This window comes from Geotrypetes seraphini, chromosome 5 (genome assembly GCF_902459505.1).
Source record: "Geotrypetes seraphini chromosome 5, aGeoSer1.1, whole genome shotgun sequence".
NCBI lineage: Eukaryota > Metazoa > Chordata > Amphibia > Gymnophiona > Dermophiidae > Geotrypetes > Geotrypetes seraphini.
In genome coordinates, this window is record NC_047088.1 from 6409416 (window position 1) to 6431782 (window position 22367).

The 22367-nt window shown below is 42.0% G+C and overlaps 1 protein-coding gene across 2 annotated transcripts in view; it reads left to right on the forward strand.

Annotated features, from left to right (window-relative positions):
* LOC117361421 (phosphatidylinositol 3,4,5-trisphosphate 5-phosphatase 2-like) overlaps window positions 1-15221 on the forward strand; it is a 95129-nt gene extending 79908 nt beyond the window's left edge. For both annotated transcript variants that reach the window (XM_033946726.1, XM_033946725.1), the window contains 10 exons: window positions 146-227; window positions 309-398; window positions 1435-1548; window positions 3619-3707; window positions 3785-3872; window positions 5746-5901; window positions 8516-8645; window positions 12970-13591; window positions 13954-14060; window positions 14166-15221. In XM_033946726.1, coding sequence (XP_033802617.1) covers window positions 146-227; window positions 309-398; window positions 1435-1548; window positions 3619-3707; window positions 3785-3872; window positions 5746-5901; window positions 8516-8645; window positions 12970-13591; window positions 13954-14060; window positions 14166-14253 — 1566 coding nt within the window. In that variant the 3' untranslated portion in view covers window positions 14254-15221. The remainder of the gene's footprint in view (window positions 1-145; window positions 228-308; window positions 399-1434; window positions 1549-3618; window positions 3708-3784; window positions 3873-5745; window positions 5902-8515; window positions 8646-12969; window positions 13592-13953; window positions 14061-14165) is intronic.
* Window positions 15222-22367: the final 7146 nt, after the last annotated feature.

Consider the following 22367-nt stretch of genomic DNA (forward strand, 5'->3'; position numbering starts at 1 on the left):
CAGTCTGTTCCAGTATGGCAATTCTTATGGGCCTCTTCCCACACTTGCTGGGGATCCAAGAACTTCTGCTTTGCAGCCTCCCCCTCCCATCCCCTGCTTTACCAGTACGAGCTCCTCACCGGCTGTGCCTCTGTTTCCTCTTTAGCTACGAATCAGTGCTCCTTCCTGGTGTGACCGTATCCTCTGGCGATCTCAGCCAGAAACCCATGTGTTATGCACCTCTTATGGTAAGTATAGAGTTGTAGAAATGAATGGCTTGCTCCTTTCCCCAACCCTGGTTCTCATGGCACTTGTCTCATGTTTTGCAGGCTGTTCTGACGATATCATGAGTAGTGACCACTCGCCTGTCTTTGCCACATTTGATGTGGGGATAACAGTTCACTTTGCTTCCATAAAAGGTAAAGGCAGGACTGTCCTGGGCCTCCTCAAGTGCCCATATTCAAGAGAGTATTTCTTTTATTTATTTCAAATACTATTAATCCACTTACCAGCCTAAGCGGCTTACAATCAAACATACATAGCATCAATGAACAAAACATTTTCATCAAACTTAAGAAGAAAACAATGAATCCTCTTTCCTAATTGACTTCTTCAAGGTCATATTCCACCATCCCACAAAGAAATGTGTTTCCTAACGTTTCATTCCAGAAGGCTGGGCCTACAATTGTTTGGTTTACAAATCTGATCCAGATGATTTAATTCCTTAATAACTTTCTTGCCAACAGGGTGATTTGACTTTGCTTCTCTTACCAAGATTGCGTTGCTGCTTTGGACATGGGCTCTGGAGCATTTGCCTCACCCCCAAGTTTTGACTCTGCTGTACTTACATCGTACACGTCATCTGCTCCTCCTCCTCCTCGATTGCCCACTATCTTGTTTTTCACTTTTATTGCATTTTCCATTTTGAATGGTCTGACTCAGTGTATCGCAAACCGTGTGCTGCGGCAGATTTCAGGTGTGCCACAAGACACCGGCGAGGAGGAGAGGCACCGGCTGACTCGTGGCAAGAGGCACGTCCTGTAGGCTGTCAAGCCGGTGCCAGCACCTCTCCTCTGTCACTAACCACTACATTTTCCCTCTGAGTTAGCCACTGGGACTCCCTCTCCAGTCACTTGGCCTCTGGTCATGTTCGTGGCATCTCATCTGCTTTCGTTGTTCTCTGGCTGTATCTCTGTATCTAACTGATCTTGTAGCTTAGCTATTAGCATATTCTGATTGCAATGTAGGCCTCCCCTCAGGCTTTCTCCCACTCAGTCCGCCATTTTTTCTTTCGTAATTATTGCAAACTTCTTAGATATTTCTGGTTTATCAGATAAAGTTGAAATAAGAAATGTGACATGGGAAATGTTTGTGGCAGCAGAGGGGTTTGGGACAGGGGCTTCTTGTTCTCATACCTAGTGCACAGCCATGCGTTCATGCTCTCTTTGCCTCCAGACTCCAGTTCTAGTTCTGAGCGAGCCCTAATAAAGTTTGAAAGCATTGAGGTGATCATTAAAACCAGGAGCCGGAGCCAGTGTTTCATCCAATTCCACTCTAAATGTTTGGAAGGTAAGTTAGTACTGGACAACACACCCTATCTCCATATTCCCCCCTCCCTCTCACACCCTGAACCTCACCCTCTTACTCCACAGTCTCCTCTCTTGCCCTCCATCTCCCTCTCATGCTGTGTACATCCCTTTCTCCTGTTCACACGGAACTCCACCTGTCACATCTCCAGTGCTGACTCAGGATCAGTGACACTGGCAGACGTCCGAATTTCCCCGGGCATGTCCGAGGGTCTGGATGGCTTTTTACAATCCAGCACTTTGAAAAGCTCCCAACAAATCTCTGTCCGGCAGGAGGGCATGCATGGATGCCCTCCTGCCTGATGAGAGCATGCAGTGGGGGCGGGGCTGGGTGGGATTGGGCAGGCCTGGGGACGGGCCTAGGGGTCGCTTCCTCTCCCATCCTCCTGTCCCTCCTTTTCGATTTTCCTCCCAGTTATTCAACCACCAACAAAAGACAGCAAGTCAACATTATGGTTTATTAGGGCTTTTGCCCTACTGGATCTAAGCCGTTTACAACACTGAACTAAACATGGAAATTTGCAAAGAACTGCAATGCTGACAGGACAGACTCCAATGAAACTCAGCAATAGGAGGAGACAAGGAAAAGAGTCCGAAGGGACAGTGGGAGGGGAGAAGAAAAAAGCGAGAGGAAGTGAATTCCAGAGGAAAGTGGATTCTAGGTGAGCCAGTTAAAAGACAGGAGGTTCAAAATTTCTGTTCACCATTAATTCAAATATCCCAAATAGGGAAAATGTCATCAGTGCCTCAGTCTTTATGGGGGTTTTAACAAAATTTTTTATAACACAAAACTCTGAAAGACTTCTCTACACTATAGAATTATATTGATTTACTTATCTAGAAGCAAAAAAATGAGTCTTGTCAAGAACATAAGAGCTGCCATACTGGATCAGACCGAAGGTCCATCAAGCCCAGTCTCCTGTTTCCAACAGAGGCCAACCCAGGTCCCAAGTACCTAGCTAGATCCCAAGTTTAAAAACCATCTCAATAATGGCCTATGGCCGTCCCATTTAGGAATTTATCCCAAATCTTTTTGAAACCCCGCTAACCTAACTGATTTCAGCACATTCTTTGGCAATGAATTCCACAATTTAATTACATGTTGTGTGAAGAAATATTTTCTCTGGTTTGTTTTAAATCTATTACTTAGTAGCCTCATTGCATGCACCTAATCCTAATATTTTAGGAAAGAGTAAACAAGTAATTCCCATCTACCCTTTCCACTCCACTCAGTATTTTATAGACCTCTATCACATCACCCCTGAGCCGTCTCTTCTCCAGTCTGAAGAGACATAATTGCTTTAGCCTTTCCTCATAGGGAAATCATCCCATCTCCTTTATCTCCTTCTCTGAATCTTTTCCAATTCTGTTATTTCTTTTTTAAGATGTGGTGACCAGAATTGCAGTTTTCGAGGACCTTCATACCGAATGCTCTGACCTGGCCAGTGGTTTTGCCATAACCAGCTTTATCAATGAGCACTTTAGGGCCCTAAATAAAATGTAAAATCATTACAATTGCCGAGCAACAGTAAATCTCAGCATCATAAGGGTACATCAGGAGCCCACTTCAGTTAGCAAAGACAAGGGGCCACCACACTCGTCCTCCTTGGGCTGTTTCTATGATTAGAGCACAGGCTTCGTACTAGTAAAACCAATCAGTGGATTGAATTAAATAAAATGTCTCTCCCCCCATTTGGTTGCATTTGTTTTAAGGCATTGTTTGATCTGGCTCCAGGAAACTTGTCCTCCCAATTTAAGCTATATATATCTAACAAAAATACCTGAAAAAATGGTCTGTTCCTATATCCTTCTGTAAAAGCTTAGAAGACCTTTCAGTCAGGAAAAATGAATTCTTGGTTAAGTATTTCGATTCCTCAAGCTCAATCCTATTATGTCTTTAGGAAACTACTGACAAATTTGTAGCATGAACTCTATGGTATCTCCTCTTATATGTGCAGTTCTTCTTTGATGTGAACCGCCTAGAACTCTATGGTAGGGCAGTATATAAGAATAAAGTTGTTTATTATTATTTTATCTGTCTCCCCTGCTGCAGAGTTCAGGCGGAGTAGGGATAACAGTTCTCGGAGCACTGAGGTTGCTGGATTCCTAAAACTGGTGTGGGCAGGGGAGCAGCTCCCAGAGGTAAGGAGCCCACAAAGCAGAGATCTCTGCCTGTCTCTTGCTTTCACTCACGTATGTTTATCTGTCTTCTCACCCAGCTGTGCCCAAACGTGGAAGACCTGGATTATTTGGTAGACCAGCACCTACTGCTGACTGTCCGAAGCTTGGATAACTCTGAGTCATATGGTAAGGGGTGCTTAATTTGGGCTCCTCTGGAAGGAATACAAGAAAGCATGGGACAGGCACGTGGGATCTCTTATGGAGAGCAGGATATAGTGGATGCTGCGGATGGGCCCATTGGCCTTTATCTGCCATCATCTTTCTAATACATGATGCAACAGTGATGATGGCCCCCTCCCCCACTTGAACTTAAAAAAAATTGGTAGGAAGGATGCCCACTCCCTCTTGCCTCAGCCGCCTGAACCCCCCACACCCCAACCCCTCCTTCCCTCCTACCTTGGCCACCTGGACCCCCCACACCTCCCGACTTGCCCCCCGTACCTGATTTAGATGATCAGCAGGAGGGATGCCCTCCTCAGAATGCACCGGGAAAAGGCCTAAGGCCCTGATTGGCCCAAGCGCTCTAGGCCCCTCCCATGGGAGGGACCTTATGTACCTGAAGCAATCAGAGTCTTAAGCCCCTCCCAGTGCATCCTGCTCGTGTTGCTATCTAATCACTGCTAAGCTTGCTTTGTTCCATGCCTTCTATACAGGATTCCTCTGTGTTTATCCCATGCAGTTTTGAATTCTGTTTCCACTTTCATCTCTACAATTCTCTACTGAATTGTAGCTATTTGTGGTTTATTTATATGTTATTAATTGTGGAATTATAAACATTTTGAAATGAAAGGCAATATAGCAAATAACAAATGAATTAAACTAAACCCTTGACCAATGAAAATCAGTTAGGCCTAACCTCCCTTAGCTCAAACTGAAAGGAGGGTCAGATTGAGAGCAAAGGTTCCTCTTTGTTAAAAATGGGGGAAGATTTGGGTGTCCTACTAAAAGTGAGAGATGGATTGCAGAGGTCTAAAGACCATTAACTAGGCAGGCAGAGAAAAGGTGTAGCCTGAAACACCGAGCGAGCCAGGGCCTCAAGACAGATGGAGAGTTGAAGGGGGAGCTGGGCTCAGAGGGAGATAGCAAAGAAAGATTTATTCTCTCTCTGCCTTCCTGCACAAGGTCCTCTGTGCTGCGTTTCTACTATTTCAACTCTCCCGCTATGCAATGCTGGAATGGAGGGTCTGAAGATATTGAATGAGAGCACCCAGGGTGACCAACTGTCAGTCAAGAATTTTGTGCGGGTCACTCCAGCAAATGTTCATGGAATGGATAATATGAAAACAATTAATTTACGTTACTCATTTAAATAATGGCTATCTCATATTTTTGCATGCTGCACATTAAAATGAGGAGCAGACTCCGCACCCCAATTCCGTTCCAAAATGCATCATCTTTCTCTTGATCCCTCTTAATAACTGCAGTTCCAGACTCAACTGTTAGGTCAACTACAAGGGTGGGGGAGGTGGGACATGGAGCCATCTTTCACTGTTGTTAGTGGCTTGCGGGCTGCTTTTCCATCGACTCCCCTCCTCCTGGTGGGTGGCCAAGCTTGGGAACATATCACGTCACTATTTTTGCCTGCCTGTTGGAGGGGGTAGAGGTCGGTGAGGCAAGCTTCGGCCAGCTGAAATAGAAGGTCAATACAGGAGCCAGGAGGATCCCCCAAAAAGAGCTCATTAGCTCTCTAATAGGGTAATTCCTGGGAAATAGTCAGATTGTAAACCCACCAGGACATATCATTTAGGCTATAAGCAGTGTATAAATGCTAAAATAAATAAACAGGGAGATATAGTTCCCCCCCTCCCCAATAGTCTCAGAGCTTGAGGACAGCCTCCTCTGGATAATTTTTACTTGGGGTCAGTAAGCTATCTGTTTATGGCAGTGAAATCAGGATCGAGGGATTAGGTGGGATTTGGATTGAGGTTTTAGATTTAGCCCAAGGGGAATTAGACCGCTACAGTAGTGAAGTGAAGCTGGATTGTTCTCTGTTCCCCAGGTGAGTGCTGCATTGCTTTACGTTCAGTGATTGGCGACACTTTTCAGCAGTTTGAGACCTTTCTGTCTCACAATGGTGATGAGACTGGCTCCATTCGTGGCTGGATGAGAGTACAAGTGCCCAAGGCGCAGCACAGAACACGAGAGCGCCTCTTTGGTAAGAAAGCATCTGTGAATAGACAGCTACAGGAAGAAAATTGCAAATGAGCTTTGCCTCAGAACACATGGACCTAGCACATAAGTCAAAGTGCAGCACCTCCTGTTGGGAGAGTTTAGAACTGTAGGCGCTACCCATTTCAGAAAGAAGACTTTTTGACCAGTCCTGGCTTTAAAATGATTTTATTTATTTAAAAATGTATATACCATATATTACCTATATGATTTACATAATAACAAGCATAAAATCTGAAACAAAACATACATATTTCAAATATTACAAATCACAAAGTATTTAATTTGGTTTGGGGTCAATTGACACCCTTTGTTAATTCAACGTAGTTTCATGGTTTTCAAATCTTTTGGGGTGGGTGGGAGAGGGGGATATATTTCTGGTTCATTTCTTGATCAAATTGTTGGATGGGAGGGGAGGGATATTTATTATCTTAATTGTTACTGGTAGAATTTAAGTGCTTATTTTGTTCTTAATGTATATATAATTTATGGCACTTTGTATTAGTTTTGAAAATTAATAAAGATTTAATTAAAAAAAATAGATCACCATACTTTAAAAAGCAGTCAGCAGGACAGAAGACATTTTCAAATCATTCTCAACACAAAAAAGCATTAACAGACAGTTGGGTTTTCAACATCTTCTTATAATTCATCCGAGCAGTACAGAAACAGGATTCCTGGCAGTGTATTCCAAAGCTACCGACAACATGGCCGCACCAATCTTAATATGGGAGATTGGCAGTCTACCCTCGGAACATAATCTCATACTATTTTCTGATCTCAAACTTCTTTAAGGCTGATAGAATTTTTAAAAAACCTTGAAAAACAGTAGGAGAGACATAGGACAAAGAATTTTGAATTGGACTCTGCTGCATTGCAACCAATGCAGTTGCTTCAAAACTGGTGTGATATGAGTCACTCTAGAACAGTGTATCTCAACCTGTGTGCCTCCTGAGATGCCAAGTGTGCCGCGGCACACTGAGGAGGAAGAGAGGCGCCTGCCCGATTCGCCGAAGGCCTGCATGTTCCCCCCCCCTTCTCTCTAGCGTCCTCCGGCTTCCCCCCAGAGGATCGCCGGTAGGTAAAATGATTTTATTTTCGATATAGTGATTGAAATGTGTCAGTTTTGAGAATTTATATCTGCTGTGTGTATGAAAAATGAATGGAAAAAAATTGCATTACAATTAGTCAAGGGGATGGGATTTGGGTTGGGGTACTCGGCTGATATTTGTTAGACTTAGATCGAAGTAGTTGAGAAACACCGCTGTAGGCAATCAGCTGGCACCAGTGCTTCTCCTTCTCTCCGGCCCTCTTCCCTGCTAGCATCCCCTACTGGCAACTCAGGACCCATCTGGAGGGTCTCTGGACATGTGCAGATGTCGACGTGATGATGTCACGCATTGCATGAGGTCATCACAGCGACCTCCACGCACTTCTGGGTGCCTCAAGCCATGGCCACTACCTTTAAGATGCCCCAGCTTGAGAAAGTTCGAGAGACACTGTTCTAGAATTGATCAATCTAGCTGCGGAGTTTACTCCAAGGTATAGTCCATTACAATAATCCACCCTGCTCAGGATCACTTTTACTATATAACATTTGCAACTGCAGATATCCAAACACACCCCTAATACTGTCATCTTTTTTTTACTTCCAATCACTCCCCATCAAAGAAACACTTTCTATCTCAAAGTTATCCCACTGACTTTTCACAATCATCACCTCCGTCTTGTTCACATTTAATTTCAAATAATGCTCATCCATCCACTTCACAATCCTGTTTTTCTTTGCTGTTTTGAATTTGTCTGTATTATTTAATGTGATTTTGTTCCTTGCTTAGATTTGTGAATAAGTGGGATATAAATAGATAAAAATACCTCTCAGCACCTTGAACATCACATTACATCCCAAAGCAGTGTAGTATTTGGAATCCATGATTCTTCCCATTGACATTAGTGCTGCAGGTCCCATAATGCACCAGGATGAGGTTGGCAGAAGACCAGGACTGGCCAAAAAGTCTCCCTTCTGGAATGGGTAACCTGGTCACTCTAGCAGGAGCTTGAGGTCCCCCATAGTCAGTGCTCTTGCACCATTTCCTAAGCACCTGCTGCTGGGAAACCTAGGATTGCAAAAGCTATAAGATTACCCCTCCCCTTGCGATGCTCCTGTGTAATTTACTGCAGGGCCTCCTGGTGGGAGATTCAGGAATTGAAGAAGCTGTGGGACTTCATTTACACACAGTACATACAGTACAGTATTTTTGTATAATTCACTCCTGCTGGAAGAGCCTGAAACTGCAGGAGCTTAAACACCCCCCCCAACACACACACACCATAGTCAATGCTCTTACACCATTCCCTAAAGCACCTCCTACTGGGGATTGCTAGGATTGCAGACACTGTGAGATTACAACCCCACCCCCATTGCAGTGATCCTGTATAATTACTGATGGAGGAGCCTGAGACTGAAAGAACTGATCTCCCCTTAGAGTTCCTCCTGTTGGAAGAGCCTAGAACTGCAGGCTATGTGAATATTGTTTGTCTCTTGTAAAAATATCCTGCATTGAAGCATGGAGCTAAATGTGTAATGTTTATCTCCTCAGAATGGATTAAGGATGAGTCTATGATTGATGCTCCCAAAGGAATGACGGGCTCCAGAACATTCCAGTGTGACAAGGCAGCACCAACTCAGGCTCTTTCAAGCCTGCTCACCGAGGGGATGGAAAGAAACAGGTTTTAGAATCAAAATCATTGGTGTATTTGTTTCTAATCTAATCTAATGTACTCTACAATTTGTGAGTCACTCTATGCCTAATTAGGTTTAAGGCAACGTACAATTCAAGTGATGGATAAAAGAGTATAAAAGAATTAAGGAGTACGGAGATGGTAAGCAGGAGGAGGAGAGGGAGCGTCTTCCACAGGGAATAATTAAATTGGATTTTTATACATCTCGAAGCGTTTGCACTGCCAGAGACCGTTAGAATGATTTGCCATATGATACTCTGGCTAACTCTGCTGTCTAAGGAGTGTGTTGTCTTGATCTAAGGGGTTGTACATTTAGATGTTCATATTGCATGAAACTGGGATAGGAAAGTCTAAAGCTGAAGAATTTCCATATGGCGAGGAGGCATGTTAGAGCAAAAATAGGGGAATGAACTTCTCTATCCAAAACGATGGAGCTGCCTCGTGGGACATTCAGGTTTCCCTGCGTGGCACAGGGAAAGTCCTTCTTTGCTTTACCTAGTTTGTCCGTGGGGTTTATTCCTTCCTTTTGGATTATTTTGTTATTTGACTAATTCCCTTAGAGCTATCAATGAAGAGGCAAATCTAAAATCCTAATCCCTCGATCCTGTTTGAGCAGCACTCCTCTGAAGGGATTAGAGCAGGTTACCCCTGAATCCGTCAATGGTCACTTTCCCCAGCTGCCAAAAGATACGGAGCTCTGTGCCAGGTTCAGTAAAACTGAACTTTTGTTTCCAAAATGGCTGACAAACATCTACATTTACGTTGATGTTTCATAACATAGACTTCGTGTGTTGCCACTGAGATATTTGAGTTCCTGTGGTGTAACTGATATTTTGGACTTTTATTTTTCTAAACGGGACATTCCTGCCATATGTAGCTGGTACAGAAACTTCCATTTTACGGTGTGCTCTGCTTTGGCCGATCATACTCTATGATACCGTGTTTCCCCGAATATAAATCTAATATAGGTCCTAATAAAAGCCCTACCCCCCAAATAAGCCCTAGTTGGGTCAACCCCTGAAGCACCTCCCGAATGTCCCCGACACTCCCCGATTCACCGGCGGCAGCGCTCCCCCCATGTCCAGCATCTTTCCTCCCCTCTCAACCATCCCCTTGAGCAGCATCTTTCCATCCTGCGCAGCAGAACCCTGCCGACCCTCCCACTGCGAGGCCGACATACCTCCATTCCAAACAGCAGCGGTGGCAGCAGCACTGAACAGGCTGCTTTGCGGCCTTCCCTGCTGGGGCCTTCCCTTTTCCGCATCACTGATGATGTCATCAGTGACGCAGCACAGGGAAGGCCCAGCGGGGAAGGCCACAAAGCAGCTTGTTCAGTGCTGCCACCGCTGCTGTTTGGAACGGAGGTATGTTGGCCTCGCGGTAGGAGGTTCATCAGAGTTCTGCTGCACAAGGGGAATAGCTTTGTATTATCTGTACAGCAGTCCTGGGATTTCTAGCCCCAAATGCTAGTTTTAGTTGGGCTGTGACATCCCAAACGCTGAGTGTAAGTCTTTTAAAAGTTGTCAAAATGGTGCCAGACACATTTCAGCACAGGCTTCCATTACAGTGAACAGGCTTATCCTTTGGAGCCCTAGTGCGTTTTTTGGACCCAAAATTAATATAAGACAGTGTTTTATTTTCGGGGAAGCACAGTAGTAGAACTTGAGACTTCCTGACCTAGACGTTTCTAGTCCCATTTGTACTTCCTTCCTGTTGCTTCTGCTACTATGGCTGCCAGCACACTGTGGGGCCTACACAGCTCTGTCTCTCACTGCCCAGACTCCTATGGTTTTCCACTGTAGCTTTGGCTCCCTTCCAGCTCTTGGGGGCGGGGGGGGGGGGGGGGGTAGTCAATTGGTCACAATCTATAAGGCACCATGAAAATTGCCCTCACAATTCCACCTCCCTCTTTTCATTGTCTTGTCAGTTCAATGGACTTCTGTAACTCTCTTTTGTTTCACTGGTACTTCTTTTACTTTCCTGATGACTTTCAGTTTGGATTTGGGGTTTACCTAATGTTTTATGGCAATCCTCCAGGGACAGGTATTTTTCTGGAGGACTGACAGTCTAAGCCTGTAAGTGTGTTTCTCCTCTGGCTTTCCCCATAAACCCTCCATCATCTTTTCCAGGGACTTTTTCTAGAATGGGAAGTGTTATATGTGGAGGTCAGACAGAGGCTCTCCAGGGCCTACACAGAGAATTAAGGAAATGTGATCTTATCTGAAGAAAGAGCAAGGATGTGGATGATTTTGATATACAGTATCCTTTTAGGTTACATGTTTATCAGGAATTCTGTAAGACAAAGAAAGATAGGTAACTTAGAGATAAAGCAATTGATCTGTAGAATGAAAGAATGATATGAAACTAACATTTCCGATTAAGGGTCCAAGTGTGCAAGATGAAGGATCGGGACTCATAAAGATGATTCTTGACAGCAGAAACTTTTATGTACTGATTGTCAAGAGGTTAAGGAGAGCGTAACCATGACTGTGTTGTGGGCTGAGTTTGAAGATCATGTGCTGAAATCTTTATAACCGACTAGATCTATAGTTGATCCTTCTTCATCATCTGTAATTAAGGAACTGTGAAAATTTGTGGCTCTGTCTCTCTCATTGTTAACAAATCTTTGAAGACTAGTGAAATGCCCGAGCTATTTAAAATGGCAACAATTAAAACATTTGGATGAAGATGTGATTGAGAACTATAGACCAATTGCAATATGCCTTTCGTTGTGAAGGTCATTGAAAAAGTAGTTTTAACAGAGAGAGAATTTTTTTGATCGCCATCAGTGTGGTTTTTGATCAGATCACAGTGTTGAAACCTTGTTGGTTTCCACCGTTGAAGAGTTGAGATTAGGACTAGATAGAAATAAGACCTTTTGTGTTGCATCATTGGTGTGTTTTCGGCCATTGATACAGTAGATAGTGACATCTTATTGGTAAAGGTGACAGTGATGGGTATTGGTTTGACTCTAATTTTCAAGAAAAATCAATAAGGGTTAAAAGTATAGGATCCGTTTTTAAATCTATAATGATTCGTAAAGGAGTCCACAACGTTCAGCAATCTTGGTACTCCTTTTAAGTCTTTATATGGTTTCACTGGAAGATATTTTTAAGGAACTAGATGTTAGTTACCAATTGTACGCAGATGACATCCAATTTTTTTTCCCAGTGTCAGATTGGAAGAATGAATTGAAAGATAGGTTAAACTAAATATTTTGAGAACCATGAATGTTTGGATGTTGCACCAGAAAAAGATTGTAAATTTGGCCAAAATTGAGTTACTAATGGTAGGGAGAGTGGAAGATCCAATATGGTTAGAAGAAATTGTGGTGGATGCAAGGACAATTCCTGTATGGAGGAAAATCAAATTATTAAGGGTTTGATTGGATTCAATAATGTCAACGAAAGATCAAGTTCTGGCTATGGTTAAGTCATCTTTTTTTTTCCACATGAGGCTTCTAAGTAGATTTAAACCAATGTTATCTAACTACGATTTTAAAATCTTGGTACAGAGTATATTACAGAAAGTGAACTACTGCAATGCTTTATACCTGGGAATTGTGTCCTTCAGGTATGAGGCATTGCAGGTGATCCAGAATGCTAATACTTGCCTTGTGTGTGGGCGTGAGAGTTTTGAGCATGTGACCCCTCTGTTGCAACAATTACATTGGCTATGCATTAAGTGTAGGATTGTGTTTAAGGTGCTAGTTTTGGGTTTCTTAGCAATTCACAATGGGGTACCTTGGTACCTATACACGGTATCAGCTACAGCATTCCCTAAGATTGCAGAGGGTGAAATATGCTGAGACATGAACAAAAGCTATTTCAAAACCTGGGATTACTTTATGTATTGAGGACTAGAGCGATAATGAGGGAAATTTTCTTTCGTATGTATTGATTTCTTTTATTGATTTGATCATATATTGATTGCTATCTGTACAAGTTTATACTTGAAATGTAAATATGAAAATGATAAATTAAAAAAAAAAAAAATTACTTTATGGAACAGTTTGACTGGATAACTGAGATTGATTAACGTTATTCAGCACTTTAAGAAACTGAAAACCAACTCTGTAGACGCTTTTTTAAATAGACAAAGGGACATCAGAGCTACAGGATGAATATTCCTTTGTAATAGTATGGTCTAATATTCTATCGTTTGTGTGTACTTTGTAACCCGTTTAGCTTCTAGGCGGGATATAAGTCTGTTAAATAAATAAAGTATGTCCTAAGGAGTCGAGGTACCGTCAGAGCTTCTGATCTGTACCACAAGAGGCCAGAGACTGAGAATGGTTTCTTCTCTCTTCTAGGGGTCAGTCCATCAGCATCATCAGCTCGTCCAGCAACTTCACCAACCCTGCTTACTTCATCTTTGAAGGGATTCCTATAGCACAAACCCCTTTCCCATATTTCACTGGGTCCCCCAAAAGCCCTAACGACTGTAGGAACCAGAAGGAAAAAGCCAGAGACTCTTCCAGATGTCTTGGACAGCATAAAGGCAGCTTTTATCATGTCTCTGAGGTGATACAGGGGCCTCTGGAAGACATGGAGGTGCATCAGAGCCCTAATATCTGTGTGCCCAGGATGTCCCATGCCCCTCGTAAGCATTCCAGCCATAGAAGACCAAAGTCTGCCATCTTATTGAGGGATTTTTTATGCCAGGCATCCAATCCCTCCAACACCAGCTGGACATCAGAGGTTGAGGTCCAACTCAGGGACATGCAGGGGCCGATGGCTTCCAACCTGATAAAAGACTATTCCCTTACTGCACTGCATGTGTCTGAAATGGAGGGGTCATCCATGAAAGGGCCACTGGCTATGTCTAGGGATCCAATCAAAGTTAAGAAGAAGCCATTACGTCAGACCCAGAGTGCACTGGTAATGCCACATGGTCTCAAAGAGGACAGCAAGGGTCAAAGCAGAAACAAGAAGGTAAATGATGGAATGTGAAGAAGAGACAGAACAGTAAATCACCAGATTGTACCAGTATAAAGGCACCTCTCACGATCATTGACCAGTGTCCTGAGGTACTGTACTGTCTTGTACAGTGTCTAGGGAAGGTTGGCTGGTGTTTATGTAAAGCCATAGCCTTTGGTCATTGGTCAGCATTAGCAGGCAGGCAAAACTGGTTGGTTTCTGGGTTTTTATCACCTTTCAGGACCAGACTGGTTACACCGTGGTATAAATGGGGTGCAGTAAGGGCCAAGGGGAGGATGACAGGGAAGTGAGAGCATGGAAGCCTCAGGAAGGGGATTGATACATTGAATGTGCATACTTCCTTCCTTTTCATCTAGGCCTCATCGAATCCAGTAGACATTGGACAGTGGCTGAGTACATTAGGCCTACAGCAGTATGAAGAGGGACTAATACAGAACGGTTGGACCAGGCTGAAAGTTTTCAGGTGATATAGTTGAGCGCTCTCATTCTCTATGTTTGTGTAGATGTCTTTCTCAGCATATTTTCTCCATGTACAACACCGATAACATCTCTTCTTCTCCCTGTTTAGAAACATCTGTGATAAAGATCTGAGGGACGCTGGTGTGCTGAGTTCCATAGACAGGAGACTGATTCTGGCCAAACTGCAGGAAAGATAGGGCTGAAACAGTTAATCCAAGGTTCAACAGTGTGAGCCTATCTGGGTTCTAAGAACCATGGTTGAAATGATTACATTTCAAGGCACCTCAATTATCCAGGAATGTATCAAAGGTTTTCTTATAGTCAATCCATACTCAGTGTCTCATACACAATGCTTGACATAGTGTTAAACCAGTATTTAACATCACCAGGTAGAGTCAAAACTTTTGATCCAATGATTCTTTAATGGCGTCAATCAAAGCAAAAGGACAAACAAACGCTTATTACTGAGATGTACTGGAATAAGAGTTAACAACCTCTGCAGACTCAGAGTTAAGGTTTCAAGGTTTATTAAAAATTTGATGAATCGCCTATCAACATTCTAGGCGATGTAAAATACAATACAATTAAAAAAAAAAAAAAGAAGGGAATACAAATTCAAAATGGTCCATCTTAGGCAAGAGATGCTGGAGATTCAGCTACACGTTAGCTGGTAATATAAATTTTCATTAGTGAAAATAATGACAGCACGAAGAACTTGAAAGATTCCCACAGCAGGATCACTCATTCAGACTCTCAGGGTGACACGATGGGAGAGGGCAAAACACGCTCCTACCTAGCATGCTTGGGTCAGCCCAGTTGTCCTTTCTCTGGGTAAGCTGCTGGAAGCCTATGTTCCCTCTAAGGATTGACTCAATGTGAGCAATGGAGGGTTAAGTGACTTACCCAGGCTCACAAGAAGCTGCAGTTGGAACTAAACCCAGGTTCTCAGGCCCCCACACCATCCATTAGGCTCCTCTTCCACTCAGCATAGGAGGTGTGAAGTAAGAGGGAATGGTAGAGAGCAAAGGAGGAAGATGACGAGATGTTACCAGATGCTAGGATCCACCTTGGGATTAGCACCCAAGAAAAGGATCTGGGTGTCATCGTAGACAATACAATGAAATCTTCCGCCGCTAGCCAAAAAAGCAAATAGGATGCTAGGAATTATTAAAAAAGGGATGGTTAACAAGACTAAGAATGTTATAATGACACTGTGTCGCTCCATGGTGCAACCTCACCTGGAGTATTGTGTTCAATTCTGATCTCCTTAACTCAAGAATGATATAGTGGCACTAGAAAAGGTTCAAAGAAGAGCGACCAAGATGGTAAAGGGGATGGAACTCTTCTCATATGAGGAAAGACTAAAACGGTTAGGGCTCACTTTTAAAATAGCATTACTAATCTTTAAGACTATGGCATCTAATGAACCACAATTCATATCCAGAATGATTATTCCTTATCATTCTCTTCGGTCCTCATCTCAAGACCTACTATCAGTCCCTTCTTTAAAAATAGTGGGCACAAGAAGAAACGAAATGTTTTCCGTTTTAGCACCTCAAACTTGGAACGCCCTGCCCCTTTATATAAGAAAAGAAAAAGACCTCAGCTCCTTTAAAAAAGTTTTAAAATCCTTTTTATTTAAAGATGCTTTTACTACTTAATGATTTAACACTTTATTTAAAATTTTTCATGTTCAAAACTTTTAACCTTCTAAATATATCCCTTGCCCCCTCCTATGTGTTTTTACCCTTTATGTTTCTTCTATCTTAGACTGAGAATATTGTAACTGTGCCCCTCTTTCCTACTGTATCTAGTTAGTCATGTTACCCCTTAAGTTCTAACATTGTATGTTATAAATTATTGGGTTTTTTTTAAACTTGTTAAAAATTTTGTTTTTAATAGAGTCTGTTATCTCATATGATGTTTTAAATTGTACATCGCTTAGAAATTGTTATAGGCGATTCATCAAATAAAATTGAACTTGAACTTGGCTCTTCAGCTTGGAAAAGAGACGGCTTAGGGGAGATATGATTGAAGTCTACAAAATCCTGAGTGGAGTAGAACGGGTACAAGTAGATCGATTTTTCACTCCGTCAAAAATTACAAAGACTAGGGGACACTCGAAGTTACAGGGAAATACTTTTAAAACCAATTGGAGGAAATTTTTTATCACTCAGAGAATAGTTAAGTTCTGGAACGCGTTACCAGAGGATGTGGTAAGAGTGGATAGCGTAGCTGGTTTTAAGAAAGATTTGGACAAGTTCCTGAAGGAAAAATTCATAGTCTGATATTGAGAAAAACATGGGGGAAACCACTGCTTGCCCTGGATCGGTACCATGGAATATTGCTACACCTTGGGTTTTGGCCAGGTACTAGTGACCTGGATTGGCTACCGTGAGAATGGGTTACTGGGCTGACCAAGTAAGGCTATTCTTATGTTCTAACCACAAAATTAAACTACACAAAGCACACTGTATGTTTCTCAACATTCATTCCTACCAGAACACCTGGCCTTAGTCACACATGCAGAACACAGATAACCCCTATGCAAATACAGGAGCAGAAACTAAAGTACTAATATATACAAACAAAACCCTAAAATGCAAAACTCTGCATGCAGTATAACGCCTGAAGAATGTGGTAAAAGTGGTTAGCTTAGCAAGATTCATAAAATGTTTGGATAATTTCCTAAAAGAGAAGTTCATATGCCATTATTTATATGGATGTGGGGAAATCCACTGCTTACTCCTGGCATAAAATATGTTTTACTCTTTGGGATCTTACCAAGTACTTGTGACTTGGATTGGCCACTGTTGGAAACAGGATACTGGGCTTGATGAACCTTTGGTCTCTCCCAGTATGGCAACTCTTATGTTCTTAAATACACAACCATTTACAAGCATCAAGGTCCAAAAAAACCACAGGGAAGCCAACACTGTGATGGATTTAGACATGCTTGATCCTGATATGAGAAGAGGATTGAAAAGCTGAATGGAAGACCTGGGTACGATGGGAGCTGGTGTTTCATTGTGTTTAGAAACGTTATCTAGACATCTACCAAGATGATGAGTCTATACTGTGCAGACTGAATGATCCACTCTGTTATTTTCTACTCTTCTGCCCCATTCATGAGAGCAGATTTCTTAATATAATAGGTAAACAGAGTGTATTTGTTTAACTCAAGCTCCCAGTGTGCCCTGCTGTGTCTTCAGTGAACTGAAGCCCCCCCTACCCTTGCCTGCTTCTCTTATATGGGCAGATAACACTCCATTTTAGAGCTGCACATGGCCATAGGAAAGCAGAGTTCCCCATCTAGTTACACCTTTGAATTTGCTAGTCTAAATACAGCTTAGATGGCTAAGTTTAAAGTACAGTATTATCCTTAATAAAGAGAATGTGGAATAACACTCCCAGCTTTTCCTATCTCTGGGATATGCTGGTAGAGTGTGTTTATGTTTCTTTAAAATTTGATACCCCACAATATACAAAAAGGTCATAAAAATGTTAAAACTTCACAGCATGAGAAAAGACCTAAATCATTCATAAATCAAAGAAGTGTAAAATCTAATTAAAACTTAAAAAACAAATTTAATAAACAGAATCCTCATGTTATATGTAATCAATTCATTGTAGTGGATTTTGTCAAAGAAATTCCTTGAGATCAATTGAACTGTATATTAAAGAAGTTTACTGAAGAAGCACAGAGTCCAGTCTGGTAATATTATAGACAAGTTCAATTAATTTATGCTGCTGACAGTCCTCAGAGCCAGAGGTCAATATGTCTGCCAGCATTCACCACGTTACCTAAACACACATACACATTATCATATCCCGCATCAAATTATTTGCAGCTGCTCTGCCTCCATATTTGGTCTTGTTTTCGTTGAATAGTTTGAGTAGGGAGCTTGTATACTTGTCAAGGAAACGATCCACCATCTCCTGACTTGGATTCTCAATCTTTGGGACTGTCACAAGCTCTCCAACTGCAGGAAAGAAAGACAGACAAGAATAGCAGACAGCTAGACATGCCAGGATTCTTTGGAGAGTCTCTGAGTGTGTATGCTTGTGAATAGCAGAGATCATAATAATAATAATAATAATAACTTTATTTTTCTATACCGCCATAGTCAGGCGACTTCTAGGCGGTTTACATTGTAAGAAGGCTGAACATTCAGCGAATAACAAGAGGTCTTAGTACAAAACGATAAGTCTACATACAATACAATACAGTACAGAACAATACAGTGAGTCTAAATACAATACAATACAATAAGACTAGATACAATACCATACAATGTGTCTAATACAATATAACAGTCTAATGGGAAACTAACGTGCTAAATGGAGTTCTAGGGGTAATGAATACCTGAATACTTTAGAGCTTACATATGAGTAGGAGTTCTATGAGTAGAGGATATCTGAATAGATGAGAAGCTTCTTGAGAGGAAGAAAGGCGTTTACGGGGAGGGGAGTCCTAGTGAGGGAGGGTCTTAGTGAGGAGGGGGACCGTTTTAGTTAACGAATTTTGCGAATAGGGCGGTTTTGATCGATTTACGGAATGTGCTGTAAGACAGATTGGGTTCGTTTATGTAGTTTTTTAGCCAAACTTGCTGTCTGCTTGTCAGTTGGAGTCCCTTTTACCTGAGGGGAGGGGGAACAGTATAAAAGGGGAGATAGGCGTAAGTTCTAGATTTTTGGTTATCCTGATCTCCCACCAGAGTCCAAGTACTGAGGGAGACTCTTGGAGTACTGACTGCTTGTGGAGGGAAAGTCTGAGAGGGTTTGCCAGAAAAGTAGAACAAAGAGTGTGTGTAGAAACCATAGTGAAAGACCCTTATGGGAACGATAGAGTAGTCCCGAGGTTTTAAAAAAATTCATTTTACATTTTATTGTAAACCTCTTAGATTTACTTTGGTTTTATATTTGTGGTTTATTAAATAAATAAATTGAACTTGAAAGACATGGGACCTAGGAGTGGCTCACCGTGTACAAGGAGGATTTGAGAGAAGAGATTGGGCAACACAATGGAAGGGTTTCTGAAGTGACTGAAATTTGTACAGTTTGTAAGACTAGTTTCAATATTCCACTCTTGAAGAAGCTGTAAAGTTTATGCATTGATACTACAATCAAGTTAAAGTAATAGTTGTAGTTTATCAATTGCACCTTGGTCTCAACTTGATTTCTTTCATGAGAGGACAGAGTGTGATTGAGACCCTGGGATTTGGATCCTTTGGCCTTCTGGAGTAAGTCCGGTCCCAACCTACGACCAGCTCAGGAGACTTTAAAGCACAGCCCATAGAAATAAAAATATATTTTTGTGAGCCCTGGTGGTAGGTGCCCGACCCACAGAACTGAGCACGAGTGGGACCTGGGCTACATATGAAGAAAACATTTGGAAAAGGGTCTTGTTTTGCTAATGTGGAGAAAAGTAGGTTTTTTTTCCTAGATGAGGAGAGTATTTGTAGTTAACCATTAGCCCCAACTATTAAAATCTTGGGGGTAACCTTGGATAGGCTCAAACTGATTTTCTATGTTATGGAAGCTTTGCTCCATTCAATTCTATGTTGAGATCTATCCCCTTGACTCAGTCTTTAATCCTGAGCATAATAGATTACTGCAACGGGATTTACTTGGTCCCCCACAAAAACAACCGAAGCATCTGCTTATGGTGTACAATATTGCTAAGTAATCAATTTTCTCATGGCATACATATGACCATATTAGGCCTCTTGATTGTAAACGTCACTGGCTTCCTGAGGAGGCCAAAGTGTTATTTAAGTTTGGTTGTTTTTTTGTATAAAGGGGGTCAGGGGGTTCCACCCTGTGTGCGGTCTTTCGAAAGAGCACAGGAACCCGTCCTCCCCTCCACTCACCCTTCTTCCCAACTTCCCCCTTCCCTTGTAGCTCTTTCATTTTTCTGCATGAGCAGTATTACGAACAGTGTCACCTCTCTCTGACGTCAATTCAGCCTAGGAAGTGATGTCAGAGGGATAGCCGACATGACGTGGGCAGTAAGTTTGTGCTGTTGCTCCCGCATGACAAATTAATAAGGTATGGGGGAAGGGGGACATGTGCGCAGCAGGGGGGGAGTTGGGAAGTGGGCAGATGAGGGGCACCAACACCCCAGGCGCCACTTACCCTCCCTATATCACTGACAGACAGTGTCTAGTGAGGCCCCTTTAGCACACTATGTGCAGTTCTAGAGTCAAAAAGATGCAAAAGAGGATGGAGTCGGTCCAGAGGGCTGCTACACAATTGGTTAGTGGTCTTTATCATAAAGTGTATGTCAACAGACTTAGAGACCTCAATATGGAGGAAAGGCGAGAGAGAGGGGATATGACTGAGACACAAATATTTCTGTGGCGTTAATGTTTAGGAGGTGAGACTTTTTTAAATGAAGGGAAACTCCAGAAGGAGAGGACTCAATAAGGCTATGCTTTTGTTCTTATGAGAATAGTTAAGCTCTGGAATGCATTTCCAGAGGTTGTGGTAAGAGTGGATAGCATAGCTGGTTCTAAGAAAACTTTGGACAGTTTGCTGGAGGTCAAGTCCATACTCTGTTATTGAGAAAGACATGGGGGAAGCCACTGCTTGCCCTGTATTGGTAGCATGGAATATTGCTACTCCTTGGATTTTGGCCAGGTACTAGGTGACCTGAATCGGCCACCATGAGAACGGGCTACTGGGCTTGATGGACCATTGGTCTGACCCAGCAAAGCTATTCTTATGTTCTTAAGTACCCCTGCCATACACCAAGTAAGACTGAGTGTAATGAGCCAGTGCAAAAGAAAATTGTAGCTGATGATTTTGTGGGATGTGTCAGAATGAAGCTCCCCAAGACAGGCTAGAGCTGGAAACATCATTCGTATTTTTCCAATTCATCAGTAAAGTTGGGTTAAAAATGTTTGAAAGAAAAAAAGGAATCAGATACAGTATGTGAACCTTTGGGCTTCACAGCATGAACTTCGTGGTTTTGGCATGTGGTAATAACGCAGCATAACTGTATGAAACAAAGCTACTGATGCCAAATCTCTTGATTAATCTATCAGATTTGATTGTTCTAGTGCTATTAACTTAATTTTACTGTTAAACAGAAGTATCTGCTCTCCTGCTTTTGAGTGGGAAGAAGAAAGGTGAGGAAGAGCTAAAAGCAGAGTAGGGAAGACATCAGTGGTTGAAGAGGGGTTACTTCTCTCGGAGGTGGGTAAAGGTGGGACAAGGTGAAAGGCACCCACCCAGTTGAAAACACTGTGGTGACCAGTGACTAGAGGGTAATGAAAATTCAGTGGTATATGCTGGCCTCTGCCTGGGGCAACAAAGCAGGTTAGAATCATTCAAAGAAAGAAGAAAAGACAATCAGAAAGGAAAATATTTTTCTTTTCTTTTGTGTCCTGAAATAAATCTAATCTAATCCACAATTTATTAATCGCACTATACCAAAAAGGATCAAGGTGATTTACATTCAAAGAGGCCATAAAATCTATGGGAAAATACAAAAATCAATACTTAAAATATTATCATAACATGAATATTAAAACAAGTCATATAAAAAAAGTTTCCAAATTTTTACGAAATCTTAAGTAATTGATCTCAGTCCTAATGTAAACAGGTAGATGATTCCAAATTGTAATGGCAGTGTAAGCCAAAGAAGACCTGAGCTGTCATTTATACCACACTCCTCTAATCTGTGGAAAACATAGTAATAAAGTACCACATAATCTGGTGGGAGAATGAGAGGAAAGCAAAATCAGATGATCTAAAGAGTCCGTTTGTAATCTACAATGAACTATGCAAGCTTCACCTCTCAACCAATAAGCAATGAAGATTCTTATACGCTAATGCAACACGTTCATATCTTTTTAGACCAAAAATTAATCTAACCGCAGTATTCTGGAGCAACTGCAATTTTTTGATCAGTTTTGATGTTATGTTCAAATATAAAGAATTACAGTAATCAAGTTGAGGCAACACCAACATCTCAACCAACAGTGCAAAATGATGTTCACTAGCCTAAGTTTCCTCATAATATATCAAATCTGCCTCCATAAATGAGAAATTTGATCTTCAAATAAAAAAGGTTGAAAAGCTGTGACCTAGGGAAATCAGCCCAACATAGACTAGCTAAGACCAGAAGTGGTCAACCTCTTCCTAATCACTATATGAAAGAAAAACCTCAGGACCCACCACCAGGAGAAGAGGGGAGAGGCAGATCTTTGGGTAAAGCCAAAGTCAGATCATCTCAGGTACAGCAGTCTCATTGATGGTAGAAGGCTGCTGTGACTCACCCCCAGCCATCATGTACTCCCTGATG